At 40.6% G+C, this 26,875-nt stretch overlaps 1 protein-coding gene and 1 long non-coding RNA gene across 6 annotated transcripts in view; one reads left to right on the top strand and one right to left on the bottom strand.

Annotated features, from left to right (window-relative positions):
* The window catches only part of RUNX1T1 (RUNX1 partner transcriptional co-repressor 1), a 140,781-nt gene that overhangs the window by 63,971 nt on the left and 49,935 nt on the right, over window positions 1-26,875 (bottom strand). For all 5 annotated transcript variants that reach the window (XM_074944108.1, XM_074944107.1, XM_074944110.1 and 2 more), the window contains one exon: window positions 4,521-4,658. In XM_074944108.1, the coding sequence (XP_074800209.1) occupies window positions 4,521-4,658 (138 nt within the window). The remainder of the gene's footprint in view (window positions 1-4,520; window positions 4,659-26,875) is intronic.
* LOC141982237 (uncharacterized) lies at window positions 21,855-26,487 on the top strand. The gene is made up of 3 exons (XR_012637993.1): window positions 21,855-21,899; window positions 22,899-22,990; window positions 26,376-26,487. It is a non-coding gene; the product is annotated as an uncharacterized LOC141982237 (long non-coding RNA).

Here is a 26,875-nt window from a genome sequence, read left to right as displayed (position 1 = left end):
TATATACTGTCAGTTTCTGAAAAACAGTTGGACATTACTGTAATAGTTACTCAGAACATGCTAGTCTACAGGATCTTAGTTTAAAATTTGCTTTAAAAATATTTCATTAGTGTGTTGCTGAAGATTATAAAAATCACATCTCTAAAAAAATCCTTGCATAGATTTTTAGATGCACAAGCTGAGTATTCATCTTTAGTCTTAAGTGCTTGGATCTCCAGACATATAGTTTTTTAAATAAATCCTTCAAAAGACCATCCTTATCTAAAATACACATGTGAGCCCAGGCTGCCGTCAGGCATAGGGGCACAAGTTTAATAATACTGAATAGAGCCCCATAAAACCTAAGGACGGCCCTGGGTGGAACAGACAATGTGCCAGATATGCTCTATGGACCAATGTAGTGGCGGAACAGGGCCATTTGTTGATTCTTGTGCTGGGAAGGAGCCACTCATATTCCAGGCTTTAACAACGACCTTGCTTTTGCAGAATCAATGCAGCCTCATAGCCACCCAAAAACTGAACGAGCCCCGAATCTGGCCCATGAGATACCATAAAACATTCTTCCACAAATAATAAATGGAGAATCACCTACATGGGAGGATATCAAATAACAAAATGACAGGTGGCTGCTCACTGAAAACACTGGACAGACCGGTGACACACTGAGCTCACTACTCTCTACATCACAAACATTATTTTAACATTTTCTTAGCCACTGGCCTCTCTCAGACAGTGCCCTATGTTACTTAGGCCATGTCTACACTTACAGGTAGATTGGCACTGCTGTGATTGATGCAGTGGTGTCGATTTAGCAGGTCTGGTGAAGACCCGCTAAGTCAATGGCAGAGTGCTCTCCCATTGACTCCGGTATTCTAGAGTAAGGTAAGTCGACCTAAGTTACATTGATTTCAGTTACGTTATTTACATAACTGAAGTAGCGTAACTTAGGTCGACTTACCGTGGTAGTGACCAGCCCTTAGTAACAGGGAGTTATCCTCTCGCATAGCCATCCCTATTTGTTGATCACAACTCTTCTTTCACCCATTTTGAGTGCTGCCAACTCTCACTAAATTTCAGCAAATTTACTACAATTCTGTGGCATTTTCAAAGTGATTTCTGCCCAAGCGGTAGATATGGCAGCAGTTCCATTTTGAGGACACTAGATCCATCGATTCCAAGGCCATTGTTACCACAGATTGACTACCTGTATAACACAGGCCGTAGTAAGAAAAGGAGTACTTGTGGCACCTTAGAGACTAACCAATTTATTTGAGCATAAGCTTTCGTGAGCTACAGCTCACTTCATCGGATGCATACTGTGGAAAGTGTAGAAGATCTTTTTATACACACAAAGCATGAAAAAATACCTCCCCCCACCCCACTCTCCTGCTGGTAATAGCTTATCTAAAGTGATCACTCTCCTTACAACGTGTATAATAATCAAGTTGGGCCATTTCCAGCACAAATCCAGGTTTTCTTCCCCCCCCCCCACACACAAACCCACTCTCCTGCTGGTAATAGCTTATCTAAAGTGACCACTCTCCTTACAATGTGCATGATAATCAAGGTGGGCCATTTCCAGCACAAATCCAGAGTTTAACAAGAACGTCTGGGGGGGGGGGGGGGAACAAGGGGAAATAGGTTACCTTGCATAATGACTTAGCCACTCCTAGTCTCTATTCAAGCCTAAGTTAATTGTATCCAATTTGCAAATGAATTCCAATTCAACAGTTTCTCGCTGGAGTCTGGATTTGAAGTTTTTTTGTTGTAATATTGCAACTTTCATGTTACAACAAAAAAACTTCAAATCCAGACTCCAGCGAGAAACTGTTGAATGTGTGCCATGTACTTTATGTGGTTCTAGTTTTTTAATCAAAATGTAATGTGGCAACAAGTCACTAGAGAACACAGTTCCTAGGTTGGGTGGCTCTGCAGAGCTTCAGCATAAGAACGGCCATACTGGGTCAGACCAAAGGTCCATCTAGCCCAGCATCCAGTCTTCCAACAGTGGTCAATACCAGATGCCCCAGAGGGAATGAACTGAACAGGTAATCATCAAGTGATCCATCCCCTCTCGCCCACTCCCCATTTCTGGCAAACAGAGGCTAAGGACACCATCCCTGCCCATCCTGGCTAACAGCCATTGATGGCTATTAGCCAGGATGACTCAACTCTAGTGTGTGTGCAGAGTAGGGGAAGCAGTATCCAAATCAGGCAAAAGCAGAGAGGAACTGGCTTAGGGAAGCCCTAAGCAGCAGCCACAGCAGCTCCAAGCCATGCTCCTCTTAATGCTGCATTGGGGTGGGTATCTGAATTAATATAGTATATTAAATACAGTAAAGGTTGTGAGGCACTTAGATACTATGGTGATGGGAGCCATATAAGTACCTAAGATAATGTAAGTGAGGATTTGGAAAGGATGGGAGTGTGTCACACTATCCAGCAGGACACTGGTCCAGATGTCCTCTGCCTCCTCACTCACTGCTCTGGGCTCTCTATTGAGTCCAGACAGGAGGGGACAAGGAGCAGTGGACCACGGAGAATGACTTAGAAGGCCCAGCAAAGCAGGGATCACCGAACGTGAGGAAGGGGCAGGAGAAGCGGACAAATACTGTGTTCAGAGGAGGCAGTAGATAGGGATTGTCTGGGAAGCCTGAGAAAGTGTCCAAAGAGAACAGGAAGCAGTAGAAGAGGCCCTTCCTTTGTGAGTACATTTTCCATCTGGAAACACACACACACACACACACGGTAGGGACTAAGGATGGCACTTTCTGAAAATAATTAAACAAACAACAAAAAAGGAAGAAATACACAATAAATAAATAAATAAACATAAATAAAAATAATTTTTGTTTTAAATCCTATCTCAGTCCCATGATGGTCAAATTTGTAGGTTGGCAAAAGTCTGTGTTGTTGACAAAACAGAATTTAATATTTGCAATTCTCAACAAAACAGTGAACAAGTTAGTGATTCTTCTTCTGTAAACACCAATGGGCCCAGAAACAGATACACTTGGGCTGTGGACATTCACATATTATTGGAAAACAGACACTACAACAGTACTGTTTGTACTGTAACTTGGCACTGTTGTAGGCACATGCCAGATCACTTGAAGATTAAAAAGCTTTAAACAAAGGAATCCCCTAAAATGCATTGGTTCACATAGATTCTAGACTTGTCCAACAAACACAAATTCTGCAAAGCCTACAGATACTGATTAAAGGAAAGCTATGTCCTCTTCTTTTTGTTATTGATAATAAAGAGTTTTATAGCATCCATAATTGTGCTTGGCATTTCACACAAGATACAAGTCACAGCTTTGATGAACTTACAATTTAATATTGCAGTCCTGCAACAATTTAAAGAACATGCAAATCTTTAAATACATGAGTAAATCCCTGAGCCTACTCATATGGTTAAAGTTAAACTGTTTTATAAGTCTTTGCAGGATCAGTGCCTATGAGTGAAATTTATGCCTGTGCAGAGGGCTAGTACATATATTATTCACCATTTAAGTCACATGTAAATCCTCCAAATAGGGCTCCCCTGGGATTTAAGAGGTACAGAGGCCTTGCACTGGCCTTCTGCACAGGAGTAAATTGCATGTGCTAAATGGTGTACCTAACAGACAAGGAGGGGGCAAAGGACAAGGGTTGCAGAAATAACATGGTGCCGTTACTGTGTGTACGCATACATATGCCTACATGGTTCACAAGTATTTACATTAAAAAATGTCAACACACTCTTATTTTTATATTATAACAATGCAGTGTAAGAGACAAAAATATTTATTTTTAGAAATGGGGGAAAGACAATAGAGTGTTTCGTGAATAATGACCCAGGTGATGGACCAGATTCTGATCTCAGTTACATCGATATAAATGCAGAGTAACTCCACTGATGTCAGTGCAGATTTTTTTGCATTTATATCAGGTTAACAGAGACGAATCTGGTCCACAGTGACTGAGGTAAGTCAAATAGTCACAGGCTAGGGATTTCCAGATTCAATGTGACTGGTTTGAGATAAAAAAGATATTTCAGCATCTTTAGAAAACGTAGTTCTAGAATGACGGTTAATGTAATTCCTGGTTAATGTTTATTAATTTATTCTTTCCCCCTCAAAAACAGATTTATACCTCGGCATTTATTTAAAAGGGAATGCGATTTCATTACCACCACAACAGTAAAGCTGAGAAGAAAGTCTCCATACTTCTTTTATCAGGAATGATATAATTGGAGCAAGAGTGCAGGGGAAGTTAGCACTGACTATTCTTTCACTGTGCACCCAACCCACCAATAAATTAGGAAACTTCTGAACTGACTGGTTTCACAGATTAAAGTGTACTAATCTACAGTGTTCTTAGTTTTGCTTAATGACTTTATTGCAGTATAATGAATTGCTGCTCTAGTCATGTCATATAGGGCTCTCTTCACATAATTTGATTTCTGACATAGAGGAAGAATCAAAATCTCACATGCAAAAGAATATGGAACAAAAGAAGAAAATAAGTCTAATTACACGTTGTGGGTGTGAATGAACTGGTTCTTGGAGCTCCTTGGGTAGTGGGAGGAGGTGGCATTGTTGGAGGCGTCAGCCTGGATTGCGTCTTCACATCCACAGGTGAGTCTGGCATTGTGGAATGCTTCTCAGTGCGATCTGCAACATACCACACGAACACACTACTTTATTTCTCCAAATTCATCAGTTCTGAATAAAAAGCTTAACCATGAACTAAGCAGCTTTAGCAGCTTCTGCGGAAGACAAACACACTTATCTACTCCAGCTTGTTTTTTCAAGATGACATCGTTGAAACTGCACTTAAGAAGGTGTAACACAGATAGGGCCTCATTAATAAACAGGGTCGTATTATCTTGTGTTTTTATTTCTAGCATGTGCAGATGCTACCCCAAAAACAGAGCTTTTGGAGCTGCAATAATGTCATCTCACTTGACGGCTTTAACATTAGCCAAAAGGAGAAATTAGATGAAGAGTCAGGAAGGTAATAAATCCCCTTCTGACAACTCTGGAAGAACAAAAACCTGAAACGCTTTTGTACAGGTGAGATATTGGCCATAGCCAGCGCTCTTCATGACTGGTTTTCCCTGTAGCACCTGCTGCCTTCTTCATCTTTTGTCTTTGTAAGTATAATGGATACCAGGGTTAATACTGCCTGTATCCTGCCCGGGTTTAACAGTCCACCTCCTGGTTCTTTTTTAAATCAACAAGAAATAAATACCATATGCCATATAATACAAGGTATCTTTGGCAGACACAGGTCCTGTGCATTTATACTAGACTATTACTAATATAAAAAACACTGTCAACTGTTTCAACTTATACCTTTAACATCAAGGACAACTGCAGTCATCCTCCAATTTTGGGAAATTTAAAGAAACAAAAGGAAAAAGGACTTGACAGTTCTCCTGATGCAAGATATTTGCCACTGAAACTACAAGATTTAACTCTGTTTTACCAGCTTTTACACCTAAATTCAAGAGGTACATTTGAAAAAAAACAACAAAAACTTAAAATCTGTATATCAAGAATGGGCAAAACAAAGCAACGCACCATTTACCTATTTAAGGCCATATTGTGATTGCCTTGCTCACATCAGCAGTTCATTGACACTCCTGGAGTAAGTAAGATGATCATATTTAGCCTTTAATGTTCATTAGCTACTAATGTAACTTCTCCAAAGTCATTCCCCATGAAAAACAATTGCAAAAAATATTTGTTCTTGAAAAGATGAGACCTTCAAACTGTCGATAAACATGGATACAAGATACACACAAATACATACATAAAATTATATACACACACACATTATATTATACATAATATGCACATATGTGTATTAAAGAGAGATTCCAGAAATATATTTTTCAATAGAAATATTTTTAAAGGACCCTTTAAAGAAATAATACCAGTTCATTTAATTTATAAAGAGCACGTAATACCAAAGAATGTTGTGGTCCCAATCCCTTACTATTAAGAAACTACAGAAATACAGTCACATATTCTGCAAAGTTTTGCAGTTGCAGAAGCTATATTCAACATTTTCTTTCTCTTTTTGAAAAAGACCAGTTTCTATAAAGAGAGTTAAGTTAGCTTTTTTCAGACTTTGGAAATAAAAAACCCTAAGAATGAGAAGCTAGAACCATATGAGCGGAAGGGAATATACTTTGTAATCATAGCAGTAAAGAATCTGCAGTGCTGATCTAAGGTCAATAAACTCAGAAGTGTAGTAAACAGTGTCCAAAAAGACTGGCTGAAATTCTAAGGCATCTACACAACCAGGTGAAGTGTGGTAACTCAAATAATGGGAGCAATTACGTTTTCCATACACATCTCTCTCTGTATTGCTATGCTGAAACCTTTAAACGAACAACTGCAACAAATCATTTATTTAAAATAAAGAACTTTGGAAATTAGCCTCAAAATGTTCATTACTTCCTTAATAGTTGAATTCATCTCACACTCACCTCAACCAACCTCAGCAACAAGGGAATAAATAGCTTTCAACTCATGTTGCAGCTGAGGGAAAGAGGCACAGCAGTGAGTAGAGGCCCTCCTAAATAAAGGCAAATATTTCTGCCATGCCAAGAAAGGAGAGAGAAAGGGAGGCTTGCCAGAGCTGGCTGGGAGATAACAGTGGGAACTGCTGGTCCATCTGGTTTTCATTCGGCTAACACTCACATTGAACTGTTAGAGAAGGCAGTCCAGGTACGCAGATTTGAAGCATGTGGGAGCACAGACACAGCCCGGGAGAAGATGGAGGAAAGAGAGACAGAAGTCAAACTCCACTAGCAGCCTGCTGTTCACACTGAGCAGGCACAATCTATATCCTCCCGTTCAACTGCTGATAACTAAAAGCAATTCTGCTATCATGAACAATCACAACTTCTTCCTCCCTCCCCGCAAGTCCACTTAGCTTTTGATCTGGCCTGAATTTTGGAACAGTCCCTACTCAGAGGGAAAATGAGCACATTTAAGAAGCAGACTAGAATGGTTTATATTTTGTTATTTAAATGGACCGTGTAGTTGCACTATTGTACTGTTTTTGTGCTCCAGTTTCAGATTTTCAATATATTATAACCTGTTCATGTAATGATCCAGGATTTCTTTTAAAATTATTTTTATTCACTAATTTATTATGTCCGTAAGCACCTAGGTTTATCTTTAATTACAGTATTAAGTATAACCTATTGTTACCCAGAAATGCATTAGCACCACCTCCTGTTAGGGTGACCACCTTTTCAAAAGGCAAAAGGGGGACACATGCAGGAGCCCCGCTCCGCTCTGTGGCCCCACCTCTGCTCCCTCCTCCCCTGAGCCCCCACCCCTGCTCCTCCTCATCCCCCCAAGGCCATGCACCCTGGCCAGGTCACCCAGGGCAGGTGGAGGGTCCAGGATTTCCCACAGCAGGCCCTTGAAGGGGAGAGGAGGAGCAGGGGGCAGAGCCTTGTGACGAGGGGAGCTAAGGCCCACCTCAGCCCCCAACCCCGCACCATGAAAAGTCTGATGCCATCCCTCAGCCTCTGGCAGACTTGGAGTGCACTGCAGGGAATCTGGGTCAAATGCTGCCCCAGAGTCATTGGGGAGTGGGACTTGAACTCTGCATTTTGGGACTGTCCCACCCAATTCTAACAATGCTACACCTGGCAGACTTGAGGCTGTATGCTCTCCTGAAATGGGTCAGGTTCGCAGTGCCAGAAAGGAAACATAGACTGCAAAGCTTGCTCTTCTGCCTGGAAGGCACAGAACAACCACACAGATATTGAGCCATCCCAGGAGGATGGCCTTCTTCTCTGTACATGTGTCAGGGACCTGGAAGACAGGATACTGGGCTAAATGGACCTTTGGTCTGACCCAGTACGGCCGTTCTTATGTTCTCATGCTCCTCCTCCGGCAGAAAAGCTTCTTTTGCTGCTGCCCCCATTAACTCCCCACCCTTTCCCTGAGCTGTAGACATGTAAGGAAGATGTTGGGTCTTAAAAATTCAGCGTACTGCAGGTGCTTCCCAGTTCTATTTACCCACTCACGAACTTGCAGAGCCCTGACTACTCTGATTTCAAACACAGGGGCTCCTCAAAGAAGATAAAGGAGTAGAGGAATGGAGAAGAATGCTGAAGTGTCACTGCTTATACACACTATTACAAATTCTTGTAATTCTAATTGTGAGCCTTGCAATATTTGTTGTTTTTTTAAAGCTCCAGGTTCTGGAGTCATGTGATTATTACATGAGAATTTTTTTAAATGAAAACTGAAACAGTGTTCACCCTCATACTTGCAAAGAAAAGCCTAAAAATGTGAACCCTAAAAGACTCAAAAATCTAAAGACGAATAAAAAGGAGCCAACATTTATTCTTGTTAAAATCTCATGTTTTGGGGGCTCATGTTTTTTGAATGCTTGGGGTTTGTAATACTGCCCATACATTCTTCACACAAGTCCCATGTGGATTTTTTCCTCTCTGTACATATAAAGGGGAGGGAGAGGATCCACTCCAAAGCCTGAAGAGGAAGTAGGACTGCCAGGCGTCTGGTTTTCGACTGGAACACCCGGTCAAAAAGGGACCTGTTAAAAGTCTGGTCAGCGGTGCTGCGGGTCTAGGGCAGGCTAGTCCCTACCTGTCCTGGCACTGCACTGCACCCTGGAAGTGGCCAGTAAGTCCGGCTGCTAGGCGAGGGAGCCATGGGACTCTGGGCACTGCCCCTGCCCTGAGCACTGGCTCCGCACTCCCAATGGCCGGGAACCGCGGCTAATGGGAGCTGGGGGGGGAGGGGTGCGTGTGGGCGAGAGCAGCGCACAGAGCCTTCTGCTCCCCCTCTCCTCCGCCTCGGAGCTGGACCTGCTGGCCGCTTCCAGGGTGCAGCATGGAGTCAGGACAGGCAGGGAGCCTGCCTTACCCCTGCTGCGCCACTGACCGGGAGCCGCCTGAGGTAAGCCTGCACCCCAACCGCAAGTCCCAACCCCCTGCCCCAGTCCTGAGCCCCTCCCCAACCCAGAGCCCATCCTGCACCTGTAACCCCTAATCCTCAGCCCCACCCCAGAGCCCGCACCCCCAGCTGGAGCCTTCACTTCCTCCTACACCCCAACTTCTTGCCCCAGTCCAGTGAAAGTGAGTGAGGGTGGGGGTGAGCGAGCCACCAAGGAAGGGGGAATGTAGTGAGTGGGGGCGGGATCTTGGGGAAGGGGCGGAGCTAGGGTGTTCAGTTTTGTACAATTAGAAATTTGGCAACCCTAAGAGGAAGACATATTCACAATATGTTGATTTACAGGGATTCATGTGCATTTGCTCCATTTTCATTACATATGGGCTCATATGCCTTGAGTTTGACTTGGAATTCAAAAGAACTAAAAAAAACCCCAACAAAACCCTAGTCAAAACTGGAATTCCATGCGTTTCACATGGTTTTGATGCAAAAGAATAAAACTAAACCCATGTCTGCAAACCTTAATTCACATACGCCTAGGGTGAAATTTGAATTTGTAATTAAACCAGGTGAGTTTTGAACAGCTTCAGGTCCATGATGAAAGCTTCACACAACCCATATGTTCACCATCTCTCAAAACCTCACACATAATTTAAGAGTACAATTCGAATGGGTAGTGAGAACAGTCTATTTCAGGTTTAAGCGTTTCTACTTCAGAATACTAAAAAGCAGCCAAAACTCTGGAATGGTTACCGGAGCCCTAACCAAATGGGTCTTAAGCCCAGAGGTCCTCCAAACTACAGGAAAAAGGAGACCATCTGCAATTCATTCTGTATTGTTCATTGAAATCAATTCAGGATGGAGATAGATGGTGAAATAATGGGCCAGTCCTAATCCATGCACACAAGCCTCTGGAGCAATGACAGATTTAGGATAAATTCAGAAAGTATGTTTCAAGTATGCAGGGATCTATTTCATTTGTTTTGGATTATATTTAAAAAAACATTTTGAAATATACATTCTTGAATTTATTTTACAGCAAAGAGCTAAGAGCTGTGATTTAACCACAGAAACTTTTTGCTCCATTTAAAATTAAAGAATGCTGTAAAACCAACTTTAAATTATGACGTTTCTTTGGTGGATTTTTTTTATTCAAGTAACTAAATTATTGTTGTCATCCATTCAATTTTTGCAATGGGAACTATTTTTACCACTGTTTTTAGCTGTTAAATGAATGTTGATATTTACTATAAGTGTAACTAGCCTTATAAAGTAAATATGGGGAAAAAAACACAAAGAAAAATCCCTCCAAAACCTAAAACATGTGCATGAGAGAGGAAGGGGGAAAGAGATGTGCATGTATTCAAATAGATTTACTTCACTTCCTGTATCCTAAATGATTTAGTCCATTTTTAAAACAAGGCGGTCTTTCATATATGGCAAAATTTCAGCATAAATGGCAGGCTTCCAAGTCTAATGCATCAAGGAAGGCTGATCTATGGAACAAAATATGGAATATATAAATATTTTCCTGATACCATTTCAATAGCCAATTCAATGTCAAGCATTTCTAGAAGTGGTATGTTTTCAATTTCCCTTTTAAATGAAAAAACGTATGGTATAATACGCTGTGGCATTTATTTTACTTTTAGTTAGAGCAAACAGTTCCAGATGTATATTCCGGCATGAAAGATTCTTAAAAGACGCTCTATATTGATTTTACCTAGTATTCCTGTGCCAACCCACAGAAAAATTGGTGTTAAAGGTTGCTGAATTAAACCAGTTTAAATTTCTACTGTCTAGTTTCCTTTATAACTTACCCTGTAAACCAGCAAAAAGGAATGTTCAAAGCCACATGCATATAACAGAATAGAAAAATAAGTTGATCCAGATATATAAATTGAGCTTAAATCCATCTAAAGGATTTTGTACTGGTGACCATCACCATAGCATCCATTCTAATATTACTGTCAAATACACTATTGTGATGGTTCTGAGATTGGATAGCACATTAATGACATACATAACAAGGGAGTGGGTCATAGCAGCGATGAACTGAAAGAGGAAAGCCCAATTAAGTCCAGTGAAAGCTCATGCTCAAATAAACTGGTTAGTCTCTAAGGTGCCACAAGTACTCCTTTTCTTTTTTCTTTTTACGAATACAGACTAACACGGCTGTTACTCTGAAACCTGAAAAGTAATAATTATTTAGCAGTTACATAGCACTTTTCACTCATACATCTAGCACTTTACAAAGGTGGGTAAGTCTCGTTCTCCTCCTATTAATTAGACAGGTAAACTAAGAAACACAGAAGACAGTTTGACTTGTCTAAGGTCACACATAGGAAGCGTTGTTACTACTGAGAAGAGAACCCAGGACTCCTGACTACCAGACCCATCCTTTATCAACTATACTACAATGAAAGAAAGAAGAGGAAAGAATGTTTTAAATCAGTCCCTAGGAACTATATGAAGATAGGTGTTCTAGTGAGAGAGAGATTTGCTTGAGTGTTAAAGGAAACAAGTAAGCAATGCAAGAAGGCCATTCCTTCCTTCCCCACACTCACTATTTTTGGGAACTACTGGAAATCTCTCTGTGCGGCCACAGAACATGATGAACAGTCAGGAGCACTGCAGCTTCTCCCTCCATGAAGTACTGCCAACATGCCTCAAACTTGTTTGAGAGAGACAGCAAGTGCAGTCCAGTCTTCATTCCCATTCATTTCTTGGCTTCTCTACTGAGGCTGCCAAAAGGGATTCTGATGATCACAGAGGTTTTTGTGCTGTGAACAAATGTCCTGAAACCCACACCTTACTCACTCAGTTTACAGCACTAATCAGACATCCATAATTTTCTGAATCAGTCTCGACTGGATTCAAAATACTAACCTAGAGGTGAAGGAATCTGAATCCCATTACGAATTCTGTGGCCGGAAGAAACCCTTCAACAAGCATCTCAAAGTAGTAGTATTAAAGGTAAATCAAACTTTCAGGCACTATCCTTCTTCTGAAGAATATAAGCAGTCCTAACAGATATATATCTGAGGAATAGGTGTGCACACAAGACAACAGAGATGGAAGATATCAACTGGGCTTGCAAGATGACAACAATTGATGGCATCTTCTGTATGATTCTTAAACACCAACAAATATAGCTGGTTTTCTGTAGTGCAATACAACAGCTTTGTGACAACCTTATCTCATTCTTTTCCAACTCAAATAGTTGAACCCTTAATCATCTTCTCCACATCATCAGCTATTCTTGGAAATAAATGGAAGTGCATCCATTCTATCCATTTCTGCCCAGTTCTTTCATCTTCTGCATAGAAACTCTGCTTCTGAGATTGTCCTGAAATTATCACAGACACCAAGTTATCAGACTATTTCTTTAGCACATCTAAAACAAGGCAATGAAAATAATGTATCCAGCACTCTGTCGCATGAATTAACAAGGGTGTTTGTGATATTATCCCCTAACTCAAATCTAAAGGGGTTGTGGATTATATGTGCCAGGCGAATGCCAGCATATGCTTTGAAAAACTAGACTGTCACTCATTACCGTGACAACCAATGATGCAGGTATGAAGCACACCTTTTAGTTTGGATTCTGGGACTAGTGTCTCTTGCAAATGGGCCTGGGTTGAATATTCTTAAGGAATGAAGAGGTGTATCACCGCCCCACCCCAAATGAAGAGAAGAGACGGGTGTCCAAGGTTATGGGTGGCATCTAAGGTAAAATGATCCAGTTGTTCTAAATACAGGGTTGAGATGCCTTTGCTCTGACAGATTTGAATGCAAACTCCCAAAAGAAACATGTGACGAAGTGGGAATGTTCTTAATGTTTTCTCTGAATACTGTGTGGGTGCCTCAGTTTCCCCTATGCAGTTCTTAAGTATCCAGGTGGTGGGATAAGGGTGTGTGATTGTGGCAGAGCCCTAAGAGGCCAGTATGATGGTGTCTGCACAAAGAATGGCCGACACCCTGTCTTCTGGCAACTGATGGCCTGGGCCCCTCCTCTGCAAAGGTGTCAACTGAAGGTGTTGGAGAACAAAGAGATCAGGTGGCCTCCTGGCCTGGGAAAGAGACAAAGGAGAAGAGGGGCTGGAGAGTTTCAATTTTGGAGCTGGCTGGGGAAATGGAGAGAGGCTCAGATGGGGCTCTGGCCTCCCTGCCATCCAAGACGGACCTGACTGAGGGGTCCTGTTCTCTGTACCTACAAGCTCTGTTTTAGACCATGTTTCTGTCGTCTAATAAACCTTCTGTTTTACTGGCTGGCTGAGAGTCACGTCTGACTGCAGAATTCGGGTGCAGGACCCAATGGCTTCCCCAGAAGCCACGCCTGTGCACACTCGCTGTGGGAAGCGCACGGTGTGGAGGGGAATGCTGTATGCTCCGAGGTCAGCCTCAGGAAGGTCGAAGTTGTGTAAGCTTCTTGTCCTGGGGAGACGAGGCTTCCCCAGAGTTCTGACTGGCTTCGTATGGAGTAGTTCCAGAGCATCGCCCGGTGAAGCCATGACAAAACACTCTTAGCATATGATTTTATTTAGAGAAGTGTTTGTTTTATATTTTATTTAAGTGTTGTTTTGCTAAAGTATTTAACTTTGAAAACTCAGTTCATTTTTAGTCACTTTTGAACTACAAACACTGAACCCACAGTTTTGTCAGATTATCCATTTCCTGATATATCTTCTCTTCCTTTGCCTTGTGGTTTCTGTTGTTAAAGTCCAAAACAATAACTGGGTTGGGGAAGGTGTAGTCTACATCTAGATTAACCATCAACAAAACATTCTACTAAATATTTCAGTGGGAACTTAAGGAGATAACCTTTCACCCTAGGAGAGGTCTACAAGAAAAATAAAGGTCAAAATGAGGCAGCAGCTTTAGTTCTTTATTTAAACCTTCTAAATATAAAATCCACAAATTCCCTTGTCAAGGCTGACTGCATAGCAGTTGGACTGTATTGGAAGCGATGACAATACATATTCATTTTAAATACCCAGTGATCTTGGCAGTTAAGCATTATAAAAATTCCTATAAATATATGAGTATGCAACTAAGGCAATTAATAAGCAAAATGTTCTCCCAAATCCATACTCTAAATGCTATTATCCTAATCCTCCACAATGTTTCTTGAGTCTTTCTCTACCTTTTTTTTTTTTTGCTGAGAAGGCAAACACACCAGAACTGTATGGAGTAAAGAGACTCATGGGAGCAGAGGAGTGGAATCTTCAACCCTAACGCCACCCTGCAACAGCTAACACAGAGGTGCTTACTCCCCAGCCACTTTTACAAATTATGGAGAGGGGAAGCACATATGACAATTCCTTCAGATTGGTGAACAATCCTGACTAGCCCTTTACTCCTGTGAAGAGAGCCATTGGAGCATTTAGGTTTGTGGCTTTGAAAGGGCTCTCCACTTCACAGTATTTCACTTGCTTTTTGGTCCTTGGTCCACCTGCTAGAGGTAGTAATGGTGGAGGATCTGTCCTCAGAGGGTTCACTAATAGCAGCGGTTCTCAACCGGGAGTCCGCGGTCCCCAAGTCCTTTCAGAGGGGCTGTGACATCCTGCAGCTGAAACCCAGAGCCCAAGCCCTGGCACCTCCTGCCACAGGGCTGAAATCCTAAGCCCCGGAGTCTCTCACTGCGGGGCCAAAATTCCGAGTCCCAGCGCCCCCCGCCGTGGAGCTGAAACCCCTGAGCCCTGGCGCCCCCCGTCATGGGGCTTAAACCTCGAGCCCTGGCGCCCACCATCGTGTGCCTGAAACCCCGAGCCCCAGTGTCTGCTGTTGTGGGCCTGAAACCCCAAGCCCTGGCACCTGCCATCGTGGGCCTGAAACCCCTAAGCCCTAGCACCCGCCATCGTGGGCCTGAAACCCCAAAGCCCTGGCGCCTGCCATTGTGGGCCTGAAACTCTTAAGCCCTGGCGCCTGCCATTGTGGGCCTGAAACCCCTAAGCCCTGGCGCCTGCTGTCACAGGGCTGAAACCCCAAGCTCTGGTTGCCCTCCCCCCACCCCCACTTCAGTGCCAGATTGGGGCAGTACCGGGGCAGCTCCACACACCCCCTTCCTCCTCTCCCTGCCCCCGAAGCCCCAACCCCTGGCCAGATCGGAGGCAGGAAGCCAGAGCTGGGCAGTGTGGGAAGCTGCTGCTCTGGCTGGTGTCATGGAGCAGGCAGCCATGGCATTCCCCCGTCTGCTGCTGGTGACCGGGTTTGCAGCTACTCCTCAGCTCACACAGCTGGTAAGAGCCACCCAAGGAGGGGGACCCGGCTCTATGGTTGGAAGAACCCTTGCGGGGGGGGGCAGCGACCACAGGCGAGCCCTCCTGGCACACAGCCCCTAGCTATCCCTCCCAGCATCCTGAGCTACCCCCTGCCCACACACAGCCCCTAGCTATCCCCTCCCTGTACCCTGAGTAGTTTAACTTTTTGAGTTGAACCCTCACCACACACAACCCAGACAGGCTGGATGAGTAAGGAGATGGAGGTGGGGCTGCCTTCCTGGACCCTGCTGTGCAGAGCTGGTCCTGCCCCCACAAAATAGAGGTCAAACTACAGTACGCCAATGCCCGAGGGCCCATCCCCAGCCAAGGACCCTGAGTCCCCCTCACCCTCTCCCGCTGGGCCCTGGAGTTTTTATAGCATGTTGAGGGGGGCCTCAGAAAGGAAAAGGTTGAGAACCCCTGACTTGTAGTACTTGGAAGCTATAGAAGAAACTAGATACCGTACATATCTAAAAATTCCAATCTCACTAAAAACAAATAAATGCAGTTTGTACACACCCACACCCACACACCATATATTACATAGTGTGAGTATGATGACTGGAGGCGGTTGGAAAACTATGAAAGATGTTCAAGAATTCTTTTCCTTTCTTCCCTGCCCCCAACAAAATTTCCTGACTAGATCTGCTAAAGGCATCTTTGGGGGAAAAAACCAAAAAACCAGGGGGTTTTTAATCTGCAGAATTAAATTTACAAGACTCAATATTAACAATAAATAATGAGTAAGCCTGTGATACACAGTGGACTGTTTAAGTGAAATACAAATAGTACATCTATTTTACGTTAAAAATAAAACATAATGCACAACTGCTCAGTTTAGAAGAGTTAACACAAAACCAATAGCAATATTAGTTCCCAAAAATTAACTAGAATTGCAGTCTCATATGTATAAACAATTCCAGATTAGAAAATCCTCATATGATCTTATTTTATGTACACGCAAAGCAAAATTAGCCATAAAATTAACCTGACAGTATAAATTAAATTACTATCAATTCAGAAGGAATCATTTATACAGTATTACAGAGGTCTTCTAGGCTTATTAATGATTATAATAGGAAAAAAACATGCTGAAGGAGAACAGAGAGAAAGACATATGGAGTAGTGTAAAGATGAGCATTATGTATACCACAGCTTTGTATACAGAAACATTTTCCATAAGTCTTACTGAAAGTCTCTCTAATTTAGAGGCACATAGAACATGACCCTGTGAAGATAATGAATGGCCTGAAGTCTCATTGCACTCAGTGGGATTTTAAAATGCTCAGAACCTTCCAGGATTAGGCTCCAATTCTCCACTGTGCCCAATTTTTCAGTTTTCACCCATTAAAACATAATTTTCAAAACAAATAACCCTGGAGATTGAAATCCTCTCTGTTGTGTTCACAGAAATGGTATTCTCTACTCAGAATGCCAACAAGGGTGCCAACATTGCTAGATCACATGTCCATGAGAAGCAATTGTTTTATCTCAGTTAGGCTAATGAACTGCTATTGTTACCATCTGACTAACCAATCTGAGATGCACCTGAACCAATGACATGAAGATGAACAATTTAGTACCCTATTGCCATGCCATACATTTTAATTAAATCATATTCTTCTCCTTCCTCCTTTACAATATTATACTGATAATCAATATAAATGAAATGTAACACATTGGTAGAGAAACATGTTGTGCCATTATATGAAATAAGTTTAAGCAAACCTGGTAATGCTGATTAACATACCTTGGAAGAATATTATTGAAAGTCGCCAGATGGCGTCATTAAAGAAAAGAGAACTTGTATGGCTAATTGATCATACAGACAGAGTTTAAAGAAAATGCTCATTGTTAGTTATGAGTCAATGCTTTCTGGATGCTACAAGTCACATGTAAAATCTGTTCACACTGTTAGGGCGTGATCCAATGCCCATTAAAATCAAAGGAAAAATCTTTCTATCAGCGAGCTTTGGACAAGGCTTAGACTCTCCAACTGAATTGTTTCTTAGGTGCAGAGCTACTGCCTACAGATAATACACTCACAAGCAAAATACATTATGCATTGTCCAAACATACATACACACACACACACACACACATATGCTTGGACGAATTAGATTTTTATCAGTAAATGCTGGTAAAGCCTATTTCACCGAACACCCAAACTGAAAAAAACCATATTGCGCCATTAATAATTAAAATTTACAGTTTGGCAAAGTAAGTAAAATGCTGCTTGAGAAATTATTAGTTTGACTTAAGAATATTGACTGTGTATATTTTGATATGTCATGTTGACAATTTGTGTTTTAATGGTTATAAAACTTTAACTTTTTCAATCACCTCTACTTTTCATAAATAATTATTGTCTGACTCCTGCTCATAATTTCCTGCAACTGTGAAAATCTAAATCAAATTAAAAAATGCTTAAAAAGAAACATTGATATTATCCACTGATATGTAAAAAAATGAAAATCAAATTCTGCCAAGCCTACTGATGGGATAGAATTGTTCCGTCTTGTATATTTCTCATGTTACAAGTTTCCATTTATGAAATATATTTAAACAACTCTTTACTGAAACAAAACATATATGCTAATAACCCCAAAGATGACATTTTCAAGACTACAGGCCAAATATATGCAAATGATGTTTGAATTTCCATGGTAAAAGAGCATTAAATCTGTTTTCCATAAAGGTGACATGTACATAAAATCTTACCATATTACCAACAGTTAAGTGCATTCACATTAAACATTCAAAGTTCAAATGCACCAGGTTGGTTTCTCTCTGGTAGCTGAGTTTTAGCCCTGCAGTTTCCCATCATTTAGCACTTTTCCATCAATGCAATTGTAAATAGAACCTTATAACTTTTATAAAGCAACTTTTTTTAAAACATCAACTCTAAAATGTTTCTTATGTACAAAATCAAATTAGTAAAAAAGCTCAGATACTGTATATAAAGTTATAAAAGGTTGAGCAATTTAATACTGACAGTTATAGATTGATATATTGCAATAGCAGTTTAGCTAATCTCCTGATTTTCAGAATATCTGCTTTGTTTTTCTGCAGATCTTTGATATTGTTAATTGTTTTTAATTGGTTTAATTTGAATCTATTTTCCATGTTATAAGCATGCTCTGTGTACACTGCTAGCATTTGCTAATCATTGCCATGCAATGGTATATGAGATTACCACATTTTTGCCTAGACTTCACTTAGAATAAAAGATCTCTTTGGTGACTGTTGTTGAATGACTTTTTAATGACTTCAGCTATGTGATCTGATATATGTTAACATCATATCTAGGCTTGGCAGAATTCAATTTTTATTTTTTTATAATTTTTACAGATACACACGTCAAAATATACAAAGTAAATATCTTTAAATCAAACACAAGAAGGATTTTTCTTACTTTGCCAATCTGTAAATTTTGACCATCATCTGTGGAAATATTTTTTCATTGATTTATGTGTGTGTATGGAGAATTGATGTTTACCAACATTTACGGATAAAAAAATAGTCCTTCCGAACATAACTATCAGGGAGATGGCTTAGGTTAAATAATACATATTTTCCACCAATAAACTATTGGTCTGGGCTAATTCTAAAGATAATTTAACATTTTTGACATTTAATTAATAAAGTTGAATTAAATTATAAAATATAAGGACAGACACTATTTCCACTAGGCTAAAGACAACTTTGGCTAATAGCCATAGGAATGTAAATGAAATTATTTTTGGCCACCAGAGGGAACCTCTATTTTTTTTTCTTTTTTTTAATGCACCGGAAAACCCCTCTTACAATACTGAGAAGTACAAGGAATGAAATAAAATCCGACAATGAAGGGAAGAGACTTCACACAAAGTTCTTTCCCAAGATATATGATGATTTGAAAGTTAACTCACAAGTATGTAAAAAGAAAAAAATTATGACAGTATGTCTGTGTATATATATATGTACCTAAATACACTGTATTTGACTTCAGTAGTACCAAAAATATAAGTGTTTTTCTGGCTAAGAAAAATTCTTCATAAAAAGCACACCTTAAAAAAAACCCAGCTCTTAACATACGGTTTTATTCATTACTGTCTGCACCAACAGTTACACTGCTTGGTACACAAAGATAACAGTGGACTTCATGGCTAAGTGCTTTAAAAAAGTGCATGAACACACACTTGGCTTAGAGGCCTTTCCTCATGAAACTTTCAAAAAGTAAACAGTTTCATATCTTACAAAAATAGTACACAATAAACTTCTATATGACTAGGGCCAGAAAAACCATGTTCAGATGAAAACAAAAGCAGAGTACACAGGTCCTATATGCAAAGTGAATCATATGAATATGATAAAGTGACAGCGACAGAAAATTACAAAATAGTATCACCTACATTGACTAATGCTATTTTCTGCAGCATCACACACACAAGCAAATAAAAATGGACAAAAATTGTAATAGCCACGACCAGTAAAGGATGATCAGCTAGTGAACTAATCTCACAAGTACCTGGCAAGAGAAGAGAAGATGGGGCAACTTAGATGATCTTCCTGGAGATCCTTCTGGTACCAAACACAAGCTAAGAAACGGAAAGTCCAATACTGGAGAGCATTCAATGATGTAGTAGTTCTCAACTTTTCCAGACTACTGTACCCCTTTCAGGAGTCTGATTTGTCTTGCATACCCCAAGTTTCACCTCACTTAAAAACTACTTGTACAAAATCAGACATAAAAATGCAAAAAAGTGTCACAGCACACTGTTACTGAAAAATTGCTTACTTTCTTATTTTGTCTGTATGAAATTTTAGTTTGTACTGATTTCGCTAGTACTTTTTATGTAGCCTGTTGTAAAATTAGGGAAATATCTAGATGAGCTGATGTACCCCCTGCAAGACCTCTGTGTACCCCCAGGGGTATGTGCACCCTTGCTTGAGAACCACTGATGTAAAGAAGAAAAAGATTAATTCTCTAAATTTTGGATGAACTACGATGAGATCCTTTTGATGGTTTCCACGAACTGACAGGACAGGGCAGGACAGGCTGCAGCTGAGCTACGTGCAGCTGAGGTAGGAGACTAGCAGCTGAGGTAGGAGACTAGCAGGTGCAGGGTGCACAGGGCTGGTGCCTAGGGAGGGGGAACGTTGGGGGGCTGGTGGCAATCCCTGGATGGGGGCACTAGATACTGGGGCACAGTCCCTGGATGGTGGGGTTGAGTGCTGGGGGACAGTCCCAGGGGGGCTCGGTGCTGGGGGCTTTGGGGGGGGGCAGCCCCTGGGTGGGGGACTGGATGCTGGAGGGGGCAGTTCCTGTGTGGGGCATTCTGCCTTGGCCAGGACGCCCTGTCTTTGCAGGACAGGCACACGTGCCAGCCCAGTGTTGGGAAGGTCTGGATCCTCGGGGGACAATCCCAGTGGGGTTGGGTGATGGGGGACATTCCCTAGCTGGGGGGCAGTCTGGGGAGGGGCTGGGGCAGTCCCTGGATGTGGGGGCTGGGTGCATGAGGGACAGTCCCTCGCTGGGGTCTGAGTGCATGGGGGTCTGGATGCATGGGGGTAGTCCCTGGCTTGAGAGGCACCTCACCCCGGGCAGTGTTCCCCATCTTCACTGGCAGGCTCCCCAGCTGCGGTCTCTGGGTGCTTGGCCCAGATGCACCACCATCAGCAGTGCGCAAATGAGGGTGGCAATACACCATACCACCCTTACAGTAAATGTATTTTAGCTGTTAATGTTTTGACTTATTTGGCTAATTTAAAATGCTCTTGGTAGACATTTGAAATGAAAGGTACTATATTGATTTGAATCGTATTGCTGTCATATAACAAATAATAAACCTTTTTTTTGGTAGTTGTACAGGTAGTATATATATTGTGTGGATGTGACCCACATAACACACAAAGAGCTGCTTATGTGGCCCACAATTGTAAAGGGGTTGAGTACCATTGAGTTAGACAATGAGGAGTGTGGTAAGGAAATTTTAGGGGTTAGGATGCAAGGAATGAACAATGTAGTAGGAATGACCATCTGCTATAGACCACAGCAGTTGGGATAGAAGGACAGGGAGAGAGAGAGAGAGCGTATACCTGGACCAAATCATGGGGTGCTCAGAACCACAAGGTACTCATCACCATGGAATTTCTAACTACCAAGATACCTGTTCATTAACAAATATTGCCAGACATACATCAAAGGTTCATAAATTACATATTAGAAAGTTTTATTAATCAAAAAGTAGAAACTTCAACTACAGAATCCATCATAAGCCTGATTCTAAATAATTGACAGGAATTGACAGAGTATGAAAATGAAAGGGACACTTGAACCAGTGACTGTGAGCAACTCTCATTCAGCATAGAGCAGATTAACAGATCACAGCAAAGATAGTACATTTCACTAAAGGACATTTTTAGGATTGAAAAATATCTAATGACCGAGATCTAATGGGAGGAAGTATTATAATACACTACCCTAAAAGGCAGCTGGTGAATGCTAAAGGAAACCAACATACAGAAGACTATATTTACTGTGGAATAGAAGCAAAGAATAAGACACAGGCAATATAGTTTCCAAAAGGATTGCTTGAACAGCAGAAATTTAAGGGTTTTATAAAAGAGAAAGACCACCACTCTGACTGTATCTGGCTTGGGGGGAAGGAGAGAACCAAATAAGACAACACATTCATTTTAAACTCGTAAGGAAAAGGTAAGAGCAGAACTAATTAATGCTAACCAGAGAGGCCAAGGGATACACAAAAACTTTTATGAATTCACATGAAAGAAATAGATGGTCTGAAGAAAAAAACAGAACAAACAGACTATCCATCATTAAAAGAATGGAATGAAATTCATAGTGACTCATGATGACTCAAAAATAGCTGCTATATTAAAACAGTTTATTTTTTTAAGTCTGTCTTCAACAACAGAAATAAACGGGGGGGCGGGAACATGTATACAAATAGGAAGTTCAAAAAGCTGATAGGTGAAAAACATATGTAGTACCAGTCTTAAGGAAGGGGGAGGCGGAGAAGAAGAGTGATTCTATTAATTGCTTTTCAGTATGTCTAACATTTATTCCTAGTAAATTAACAGAATAACTATAGAATAAAAAAACTCAACTAAACATCATACAGTAAGAATAAAAACCAACTGAACATCACATAATGGGGTGTGGGCTGGGATTCCACCAGAACCCTGACTCACCATTCCTTTTTCCCACACCTACCCCTAAGAAAGGGCTCAAGAGAACTGGCAATGTCATGGCTCCAGCACAGCTGCCGAGATTTCCCCATTTTGTTCCCCTTCACATGCTTTTGCAAAGAAAGGGAATAGCTGGTCAACGTTCGTTCATTTCTTCACAATTTCCAGGTGCACACGTGTCTCAAATGTGACTCCATACACATGCTCTGCATCATGTTATATATGTCATTCTTGAACTACCTAGTAAAACAGTGCTTAGTTGGTGGTTATTTATCTAATGGCTTTGTTTATTTTCTTTTTGATTTGTGTATTTTGCACGGCTGCATCTGCCAATAGTTATTCCAAAGGCTTCAACTAGTCACTTCAAAAAACATGCAGCTGTAGGAAGAGTCCAAATGGAGTTTACTCTCAGTCTGTAACTAGAGCAAAATGATAATTTTTTTGTAATTGAAAGTCAGCTGCTTCATTTTTAACTCTGATTTTTTTTCTTCCTTTTACATTCTAGCTAGAGTACAGCTGTAATAAATGTGACTCTTCTCACAAGATGTGCAGATGTTAACAGTTCTGTAGGACATCAAGAAACATTTCAAGCATCTTGTAAGTGCTGACTAAACTTGCTGGAATTACCCACACTACCTCCTCCACATTCCTATGCAGTAACATTACCCTTCCTGAATATTACAAGAAAAAAATAATGAATGCTTAAACCAGCACACTAGTATCTTGGTCTGAATGTGTTATCAATAAACAGGGACTGTACTTAAGTGACTAGACAATAATCTGTACTTAAGTCATAGACAATAGTCAAATTTTGAATCAGAAGGAGCCAACCTACTTCTTGCCAATGTGCCTAATGCATCCATCATTTCTTATTTAAGTGAGAGTAGCTAAAAGATTGCCTGAGAATATTTTTTTCAAAAAGCCAAGACTGGGTATATTTGAAAGAAAGGACCAGGAACAAAAAGAGAATTGCAACCGTTTCCTTTCCAGCAATCAAATGGATTAATTAGTAACTAGAGCTAGTAACTCCAGAATGAATGCTATGTAGCCCATTGTTCCTTAAGTTATATAAGCATGAATAGTATTGAAACTATATACTTTAAAAATTCACCAATACCTCAAACGCAACTGGCTCTGCATGGCAGCAGGAGTCCAGCTGTGCAGGACCGATTAGAGGAGTCGGACTGTTAAGCAGGATTGCTTTGTCTAGTTTGTTTTAGCAAAGATTTTTCAATATTTGGCATTCTCCCTGATCAAGTTCCCACCAATATATAGTAAACTTGGTTTTCTAATTTGAAGTGGGGTTTCAAAAGTATCTAGAGTGATTTAGGAGCACAAGTGCCTATGAAAGTCAATGACACCTGTGCTTGTAAGTCATTTATTTGTATACTTTTGAAAATCCCACTCTCAAAAATCCAACCCTGCTAGGCTGCTTAGCACCATCAAATCACACTGAGATGAGAGTGCATAGTACATCTTAAACCATTAAAAAAATATCCAAATGATGACTCAAGGACGTTTATTTGGAGTTATTGGAAAGTGCACTTTTTAATGGGAGGTGCACTTGAAGGCCCCAAAGTTGCAAACACATGTATGTTTATGTTCAATGGAACTACTTACATGAGTGAAGCTTAATGCATGAGAGTTTGTAGGATCATGAACTTAGTTTTGACATGTTCAAAAAACTGTGTATAAACAATTTCTAAAGTGTAATTTTTAGAGGCGCTCCAATCTTAAGCAGAGTTAAGTGTCAGCCTTTGCACAGAGTTTAAATCTTTAAGGAGAAGAGAGAGGGAGGGAAGAAAGAAAAGATGAGTTTATCCTTATATTTCCTGCGGAACTTAAATACAACAGGCTCAATCCTGCAAAGTCTTATGCACCTGCTTCACCTTATAGATATAACTTTAATAAGACGAAGATGCAAAATTAAGCAGATGCATAAGTCTTTGCAGAATCAGGACCTAAATGATTTCACAAGAAAAGAACAGTGTAGTGCTAATTTGAAAAACAGAATTTAGAGGGGTTTTTTTATTTGTTTGTTCAAACTTAATGCAGAAGGACCAGCATTTAAAATAAAATGGCAACATGCTCTTTCAAAATGCTTCGTGAAATCACTGCAGAATAATTCATCTAACTCCTCAGTGACATGATTTGACAAAAATATAAAAATAGCTTTAAAAATATAAATTAAAAAAGGAGACCATAGCGTAAAGAAAAATAGTTTGTTGCTGAGAAGCTGCGTTATTCGCTCTTCTGTACACTCAACCTGCTTTTAAACCTCCGCAACAACAATAAAAAGTCCCTTACTGCTATTATTCCTGTTAGATCAGACATGCTCAGTTCAGTCATGCCTTAGAAGGCATAAACATCATTAAAATTCAAAGGCAGCTCTGAGAAAGAGGATGCCTCAATTGGTATTCAAGTGGTGCTTTCTCGCCCTGAATACATTATGAACTTGCAACATGCTAATATGCCATGCTATCATAAGCACCAGATGGAACAGTAGGCAGTATACGTCCCATCAAACCTCAGGAAGATGTATTAATGTTCCTGCTCTTTTTTCTTTTCTTTTTTTTCTCTCTCTTTTTTTAAACTGCAATCCTTCAGCTGTGTCCCTAGACTTGTACATTTCTTAGCAGCAGTCACCTGCTCCTAAAGCACAGTTCTCCAGGGTTGCCTCATCTTCACCAGGTGGTGCCAAACATCCTTTCAATCTATTTTATCACATAAAGTAAAGGCCACAAGACGTGTCAGGCTGTGCTTACTGAAGGGGACAAAGTACAACAGGTAACATCATGAGGTAAATGACAGATGAAGAAAAAAGATTTTGGGTTTAAACCTAGCACAACTGCTTTAAATTATGCATAAATAGTGCAGCATATATTTCTCCTCCTCCACTCCCAAATCAGTATTATTTGTGAATGAAGGAATGGGGGGACAGGGGGAGAGTACTTTTCTTCATAACTAAGTAAAACAGATAGGCTTGAACCAAAACCATGGAGCAGAATACTTACTTTCTACTATCCTCCAAAACCCTTTTGCAAAGGCCTATAGAATTTAATAGAAAAGGATATCTGTACAATAGTTGGATTTTTTCAACCATCCTATAGAATTTAATAGATATCTCTGCTATGTAATTTACAGGATGGGTAAAAAATACTATAGGAAGGATATTCTCTATTATGTTCTACAGTTTTGAGTTCTGAATATGTGGCTCGGACCTCTACCTACTTTAAAAAAAACAGCAAGAGATACAAACAACTTTTAGGTCACTTTGCAGCATTCAAGAATTCAGTCCCAAACAGGTTTTAATCCACAAAGACAAATATAATCTAATGTTCTCTATGTAAATACATACACACACAAAGAAGGAGTGGGGAGAATAGGAAGATTTCCAAATTCATATTGCTTGAATTTCCCCCACTCTGTTCTAAACTTGAAATATACTATCTCTCCTACTGAAATATGGCATTTTTGAAAAAAAAATATATTTCATTGTTTTTTTCTCCTACTGGGCCCTGCAAAGGATAAAATGAGGTTCTTAAGGCTGAAAACTGTAAGAAATTGAGCATTAAATAAAAAGGTTTGAACTGGTTGAAAAAAATCAGATCTCCTAATCTGAAGGTTTAATCCTACTTCAGTGATATTTTTCCCTACTTCTCCACTTTTCAAAAAGGAGTCCTTTTTCAGTGAACATTTTTTCCCAGTTCTTCTGACATTTTAGTAACTGCCTGATGATGTTCAGGATCTATCAAACTTGTCTACTACCTGTATTGCTATGTGGGTCAGAAACCTGGATCCTCTTCCTACAGGCAGACTTGGTGCAACTAGAGACATTCCATACATGCTTTCAGTACCAGACCCTGGGCTTAAATTGCTTTGACCTTGTGCAAAACATCATACTCTCACAGAGATCTGGCCTTCTTTCAACCACTCGTTATATTCAAAAGTGGCATTGCATGCTTTTCGTCCATGTCACCAGGATGAACTAAAACAACACAGTACACCGTGCTCTCAAACTCTCCAGTGATGCACAAGGCGGTGAACACTCTGACCCTACCTGTTGCCACTTGCGGAGCCACCCCAGAGATTCATAGATCGGCAGGACTGAGCCAAATCTGGGAATTTCACTACATGAGGCTTGGTGTGATGATATCAACTATGGTCATTCTGGCTGACACAACTGCCCTCAGTAAGTTAGGTATGTTTGATAATGATGATGTATAAGAAGTTCTGTATGTATACAAATCTATTATTTTCCTAACAATATTAGCTTACTAACAAAAGCAGTCCAATCCTCTGAGATGCTGAGCCCCTTCAGTAAGAGTTGAGGGTGCTCCTCACATTTCAGGAAGAGGTCTAGTATCCATGATTGTTGCATGACACCTTCATACCTAGTGACTCAGCAACACAATTGATTTAGCTTTAAAAAAAAAATCATACATCTGTCTTCAACAGTAATATTTTAAGCCAAGCAATTTT

The sequence above is a fragment of the Natator depressus genome, chromosome 2, assembly GCF_965152275.1.
Source record: "Natator depressus isolate rNatDep1 chromosome 2, rNatDep2.hap1, whole genome shotgun sequence".
Classification (NCBI taxonomy): Eukaryota; Metazoa; Chordata; order Testudines; family Cheloniidae; genus Natator; species Natator depressus.
This window is presented reverse-complemented; position numbering and strand designations above follow the sequence as displayed.